A 7,714-nucleotide genomic window follows, 5' to 3' on the forward strand; every position below is an offset into this window, starting at 1 on the left:
TTGTAGGACGGACTGCAGAAGTTGATTTACGAGCTGGTGATGGTGGTTATACATATAGCTGCAGCAAAGGTATCCATTATTATTCCCGGCAAGCGGCAGCTGCTGCTCCTGATTACAACCAGGATAATATGTTTATGTCCTCTTTGCATTATTATCTTGTTTAGGGTCAATGCCTCGTCCACCTGCCGCTGCCTGAAGGTCCAAATCCAACTGAACGTGAATCTTATGTACATGAACGGTTTACAATTCCATACCATCATTCTTTGCCTGTGTAAACTTACAGTCCATATTGTTCAACAACATTCAAAATCATAAAGAAAAAAAATAAAGATATGTACTTTCATTTGTGTTCCTGGCCAAGATATTCTTTTGAATGCTGCATCCGTCGAGGTCGGAATTCCAGCCTAAAGGGCAAAACTAGCTTAACGTAAGGGATCCATCCAAGTGCTCCTCATCTATCCTTGGCCTTAGCAAAAAAGTTTAAAAAAAAGGGAAAAAAAAGGAAATATTGATTATTCTGTGCGGCTGCAGAACAATAATTCACAAGGCAGCACCATAATTTCATTACCACTGTCAGACCTTTGCCAATTTAATACATATTCTTTTTTTTAAATAAAATTAATTGCTTCTATTTATATAAAAAAAATTAGCTACAACAATAAACAAATGACATAAAAAACAGTGAAAATTATGGTAAAATTATTTTGTGATTCATAGAATTTCAAAACAATAAGAGTAAATTTGGAGTTATCACAAGATCTCTAACAGGTCCATTAAGCTAACCCTATTATCTCACATTATCAAAAAAATCATAACATAAACACTCCAATTTATCTATATAAGCTAATCACATCAAGTTATTCAACTCATGGAGTTAATATGTACTAAATTATAATATTAGTCCTTATAATTTTATATTATTTTTATTTTTAAAGCATTTTTTTAAATGCTAAGGCATTGATGATTATATGCGCATTCCCTTATGTGGTGTCAGCTCGGATAAAACTCCGCGAAGGCGCGGATGGTGATTCGCGCCCGTCTCTACATGGTGCCAGCTCGGATAAGGTACGGATGACCATTTGTGCCTTTCATGACGTGGTATCAGCTCAAACAAAACTCCGTAAAGGTGCAAATAATGATTTGCGTCTTGTTAGAAAGGGAGCTAAATCGGTAAAATTTGATAAAACGATGATTATAAGATAATCATTTTCTATCATAGTGAATTTTGGGTAAAATCGCCAAGTGAGTCTCGTATAATGGTAAACTAATCTGGGACTGCAAATTGGGTTGGTACTTGGGAGTAACTTCAGCTTAGATTCTGACATGAAGGTGACCGGCCGGCTTTATTGAATCAAATGGGAATTGGATCATGCTTCACACCATTAACTTCAACCTCAAATTGTGGACCAAATATCCCCGACCATCACCCTTATCGTCACATCAAATCTCTAAACTTAAATCCTTAAAATATTAAAAACTCAAATCCTTAAATTCTAATTACTAATCACCGTCGGACGCCCACAAAATATTAAATTCAACGTCGGCCGCCTTCAAGCTTTGCTTTACTGTGATGCGCTGTTGCTGTGGAGTCGGTTATGCAAGATAGAGTTTGCAAACAGAGGCTTAGAGTGTGCAAGCCATGATGTATGGATAGAGGTGCTGAATGGGTCATACTGAAACTAGATTCAGTCAAATCACAATTAGAGCACATATCAGTACCAAATCACAAAAAAATTCACCAAGCTAGATTTTGAATCACGAGTAAGCAGATATTAATTACCAAATTGCATAAACATTCTCGGAATACCAAAATTATGTTCGACTAGTACATAATACTAAATCCAAAAGATGAAAAAAAAAACTGTTTATGAAATAAACACAGTAAAAACCCTAACCCGATCATCAATCCTCGTCAGGATCGACACCTTCATACACCCATTCGTATTGTGCCCTCAACTCGGCTTCTTCCTCTGGCGTATAATCATTCTCTATTCCGAAAAACTTCCTCACATACTCCACGCTCTTATTCTTAATCCTGTCAGCTGCTCCCTGATTCAGCATATCAAGCATATCCTTAATATTCAGATAATTAACTGACAAAATCAACTCGATCAGCGACTCATTGTCTTGAGCCTTGACCAACTCTTCATCATAGGCCTTGCCTTCATCCACCACCGAAGAGGAGCTATCACGGGCGCGGAGTGCTAGATGGAATTTACAGTACTCGATGATTGTCGAGAGACACTTGGAAGAGACGTTGGGGAGCGGAATGGGTTCATCGGAGGCGTCGGGATTTTCGTCAAAGAATGTTTTCACGGTGCCGAACTCCATGGCCACTGCTTCATCCACTTCGAATTCGTGATTATCGGCGGTTCGGAGGGTTATTTTGTTGTTGACGGGAACCGTTGACATTGTGAGGGTGGGTGTGTAGGCAAAAGGGGATAATTAGGGTTAGGGATTCGGATGGGAGTCGAAGATTTTGAGAAATTTGTAGGTAGAATTCGTTGGGACTGAGAGAATATATATAGCGGCCCATTGACTTGGGAAATAAGTAAATTATTAGAGTACTAATTCGATGTAGTTTAGAATTTGTATTTCTAACTCTAGAGTAGTATCTTAAAATATTTAAATATTAAATAAATTTATTAAATCATCTCAATAGGTAAAGGAGTGTTAGCTTCTCTTACAATATTGAATTTGAATAATTGTGTTTGTATAATTTATTGTCGTTGTTAATATATACTACATTATTTTCATCACAAATTATTAAAAATGACATTAATTTCAGTAACATTGGATAAAGGTATGCTTAATTAGATGCACTTTATTAAATTCACCTCTAATTGGAAGTACGTTTATCATATATGTCAGAATAGATTTTTTTTTATTAGATGATAGAAAAAGACACAGATTATGATATGTGCCTTTCAAAGAAATGTTATTTTAATTATTTTAATTTGTGAAAAAAATTAAATATATGTTTTTTTGTATTTTAGTGAATTATTTTATTTTATAATCTTAATTTATGCAAAATAATTATAGGTGAAATAATTTATGTCTAAATAATTGATAATAAATTAATTCATCTTAATAAGTATTTGAACTTGTGGTTAAATACTTGAAATACTTATATTATTCAATATAAATACAATTTTTTACATTAAATTAATGAGATTAATTTTTATACTAAAACAATAAATCTCTTACAATAATTTCTTTGTGAATCAATTATACAATGAATTCTTAGTCGATTATGCATTTGATTTCTTTGTATCAGACGATCTTCAACAAGATCATCATCGTCAGCTATAGTTTGTCCAACATCACCATGTATTAATAGGGTAAATTAGTCAATTGATGTGTCTGAGTCATAAAATGATGGATGATGACATAAGAATAATATTTGTGGATGTTGAGTTAATCGATCGACGGAATAGGCCAATAGGGGGTTAATTGACAATAAAAATATCGGTGGAAGCTTTTGTAGAAAATTGAAAATATTTGCACAACGATTTAGAATGGTTCGACTTTCTCAACCAAAGTCTACGTCCACTACCTTAGCTATCCACACTAAGGATTTTTCCACAAATTCACTAATTTGTCTTTCTTTTGAGGACAAAGAGTAACCTTACAAATCTCTCAAGAATTATACCCCAAATTCTTGAGAACACTCTCTCCCAAAGAGAACAGTACAAATTTTGCAAACTTACAAGAAAATCCTCACAAGGAAAGATGTTTGCACAATTCTAGAACAAAGAAAGAACACTCAAGAATAATGCAATTGAACACAATAAGTGTTCTTGAAAGCAAAAATGAATATTGAATGAAATAGGCTTGAAAATGCTCAAACTTGAGGTTTGATGCTTTCTCTTTGATTCTCTCTTGATTCTTGATAATTGTTGTTGATCAATGGCTCTTAAGCTTGTTTAAATACACCTTGGATTACTTCTGAACGTTGGGGGATCATTAGTGGAGTCAATAGAGCCGTTATTGTGTGAAAACAATTAATAAAACAGTTGGGAGCGTATGGTGCATCGATGCATAGGCAATGTGCATCGGTACACTATGTGTAAAATTCAAATATTTCGACCGTTGGAAGACTTAGTGCAATAGTACACTAGGGCTGCATCGATGCATAAAATACATTCGATGTTTCAAATAAGCCTGGAGTGCATCGATGCATGGTCTGTGCATCGATGCATAAAATGCATTCGATGTTCAAATTATTTAGGAGTGCATCGAAGCATGCCTTGTGCATCGGTACACAAAATGCATTCGAAATTCAATTTATTCAAGGGTGCATCGATGCATTATATAGTGCATCGGTACATTACTCTGAAAAATTGATATTTGGCTCGTTTTTGGTTCAAAATACTTTGTGAAAATTGTTTCAAAAATATTTTAAGATTAAAACACAATTTTATACTTTAGTAAGGATTTGAAATTGACCTTTTAAAGACTTGAAGTAATATCTTGAAATTCGAGTAAATTGATTCGAATATACTTCGAAAATGATTTGTAAAATCTTAAAATTTATTTATACTTATTTTGTTATATCGAAACATCAAAAATGTTTTCAACAATCTTCCCCTTTTGATATAACAAAATATTTGATTAATTTTAAGATTTTTCAAGAAAATCATTTTCGAGATCAATTTTGAAAATTTACTCCCCCTTACTATAACACATCTTCTCCCCCTTTTTGTTAAATCAAAAAGACTCCTAAAACATTTTGAAACAAGGGTTTTGAAAACTCAACCAATTGATATTTAGAAATTTAAAACCATAAGCTGCTAAGATCACAATCAAGAGAAACGTTAGCCATAAGTTTCATAATCAATATTCATAAACAATGTGTAATGGTAAAATTGGTCATATTGCAACTAATATGTAAATGATGCAAAAACGAAATAAACATTTAGCTTATAAATTCAAGCAAACCAAATATATATATTAAGTTCAAACATCCATAATATCCAAACATTCAATCCAAACACATCAAAAGTTTGAACAATTTAAGGCAAGAAAATCCAAATATTAATCAAAAGTTTAATTCAGGCAAACTAAAGCAAGATAGGTCTAGTCGTCCATAGGAGGATCGAGAGGAGGAGGATAATGTGCTCGCACTTCAAGTGTGAGAGGATCCATACTTTCACGTATCTCCCGTTGAAACTCAGTCAGTTGAGACTCCATGGAAGCAAACCGTAGATCAAATGACTCCATAAATGATCGAAAATATGGAGGCATTTGTTCCTCTTGTTGTGCGGGTGTCGGCTCATCGTCTGGTACGTGATCGTCTATATGTTGAAAAAGTTCTTGAAGTTCGAGATCATCGCCTGCTGCTGGTGCCGGAGGAGGCAGAGCTCGTGAAGAGCTAGCTCCCGGAGTTGGGTCAGTGGGTTTATATTCCCATTGACCCGTTTCCTTATCATTTTTCCATCCCGATTTCTTTAAGGAAGTGAGATTCATTTGGTTTTGGAGAGGGATGTGAATGTCAACCGAGACCTTAAGCCCTAGTTTGATAAAAAGATTAGAAAGAAGACAACCGTAAACTAAAGTTTCTATATTTTTGGAAGGGAGCAAATTAATTTTCTTATTATGTTGGATACAATGTATCCACCATAAATCGATGACTCTAAGAGTGTAGTACCTACCTCCAGAATTGTCTAAACCACCAAGAGATCATTAAATGAAGAAATCAGTCATGATGTGTTTGTAAGGTACTAACACTATCCTTAGACTTATATGGTGTGTCCATAATGTCTCTTTCATTATCTATACTGGCATCGTCTAAACCAAAAGCATTAGCGATAGTTTCCGAATTGATGAAAATGAATTCTCCTAAGAGATATGATCGTATGCCTATGGTTTCGGTTTTACTTGCATTTTGGACACAAACTGCATTAGAGTATAAAATGTGGACTAATTGTTGATAGACAATGGGCTTAATTTGGCACAATTTATCTAACTTCCAGGAACGAAGGACAGGAAGATATTTGAAGTTAATATCCTCCATTGTTTGAATGGAATGAATATGTTCCTCTCGGATTTTGTAAGATTGAAAATAACTAACCAACCTATCATATAATTCATCTCGACGATGACTGGGTTGGTTGAAGCAAGAATTAAGAATGGTTAATTCGAGCTCATTTGGGTTTGGATTTTGTGGTGGAGAAGGGATAGGAGGTCGATTTTGACTTGAGCGACTAGACGATGTCCTAGGTCATTTAAGATTAGACATTGTTAAAGAATCGGAATGGGATATGTAACTTGCAAATTTAAAACACATTTATGCAATAAAATCAATCCCAAAACTCAATTGAGTCTATAATAGTCAAGGTTCTCTAAACCGAATCCTAATGGGCAAAGTTTGGAAAACTATTTTGAAAATAATGTTTGAAGATCATAATATGTATAGTTTTCATGAAAACAACATAAGTGAATCAGAAACATCAATTAAAACAATAATTTTAGAATTTTTTATTTTCAAAAATAATTTTAAGAAATTTAGTGTTTTTGATGAAATTGGTTGTAAAATCTAGTTTCTAAACACTAAACAATCAATGCCCAATAATTTGTTCAACCTAGAACTAATCAAAACTAATCCTAAGTTCAAAAATTAATAAAACATGGGTTTTAGAAAATATTACCTTAGAAATTTTGATTTGAGTGAGAATGTGATGATGTTTTGCATGATTTAATAATAGTAGCAAGATTAGGAGATAAGAAACAAGTAATTTCTTACTTGAAATGAAGTTTTTGAGAAAAATTTTGAGAGTAGGGTGAGAGAGGGACGAACGGTGGCAAAGAGAGCTTTGAAAGGTTTTTAGAGAATGAAGAAGAAATAGGGATTTAATACCCAAAACCCGATGAGTATATCAATGCACAACAGAGTGCATCAATGCACATTCAAGAGTGCATCGGTGCACCTTCAAGGTGTATCGATGCATATTCAAAGGATGCATCGATGCACTGTAATATCCCAAAAGCCGGGTCAGTGACTAAAATGTAAATTTTGGAAACTTTGTGCTCAATTCTGAAATAAGCTAAAAGTTCATGGACTTAAGTAAAGGATTTTGGATTAAATAGTAAATATGGATAAACTAAAGGGGTAAAATGGTCTTTTTATAGGAAAGATTTTTATCTTCCCTTTGAGTAATATAAAACGTAGAAAATGTGAGAAACTTTCCAGACTTCTCTTCTTCTCCTTTATTCTTCATGTGGAAGCCAAGAGTAAAGGTAAGATTTCTTATTGGCTGATATTTAGCTGAATTTAAGATTGAGTTATGATCATTAGATGATAGAAAAGCTTAAGGAATGCGTAAGTTAGCTTTTAAACAAGGAATGAAAGAGTTATAAGAGATTAAAGGTTTGGAGTTTTTGAATGAAATATTGGAAAAGAGTTAGTAATTGAAGTTGGAAGTAAAATTTGACTTGTCATCAGTCAAAATAAGAAATTCAAAGTATTGGAAACAAATTTAGAACATGTTAAGAAACTGGTAAGATTCTTGGTTTTCATATTCAAGAAGGAATATTGAATGTTAAGGTGAGTTCTAGTGATATAAGTTGTCTAGAAGAAGTGTAGTTAAGTTTAAAGGGTTAAAAGGAGGTTATATAAGAAGAATTAAGTAAGTTTGGGTGATTTTTCGTGCTTAAAATGTGAATTCTGGGCAAGGGGTATCGATACCCATTCAACAGGTATCAATACCCTCTC

The 7,714-nt window shown here is 33.7% G+C and overlaps 1 protein-coding gene across 1 annotated transcript; it reads right to left on the reverse strand.

The window, feature by feature from the left end:
• Positions 1-1,744: 1,744 nt before the first annotated feature.
• LOC120177599 (SKP1-like protein 14) lies at positions 1,745-2,503 on the reverse strand. Its single transcript, XM_039183695.1, has one exon. It carries the CDS (start codon positions 2,410-2,412, stop codon positions 1,903-1,905), a length of 510 nt encoding a protein of 169 aa, XP_039039626.1. The 5' UTR covers positions 2,413-2,503; the 3' UTR covers positions 1,745-1,902.
• Between the last annotated feature and the right edge of the window lie 5,211 nt (positions 2,504-7,714).

Source organism: Hibiscus syriacus, unplaced genomic scaffold (genome assembly GCF_006381635.1).
Source record: "Hibiscus syriacus cultivar Baekdansim isolate YM2019G1 unplaced genomic scaffold, ASM638163v2 tig00112293_pilon, whole genome shotgun sequence".
In the NCBI taxonomy this organism is placed as follows: domain Eukaryota; kingdom Viridiplantae; phylum Streptophyta; class Magnoliopsida; order Malvales; family Malvaceae; genus Hibiscus; species Hibiscus syriacus.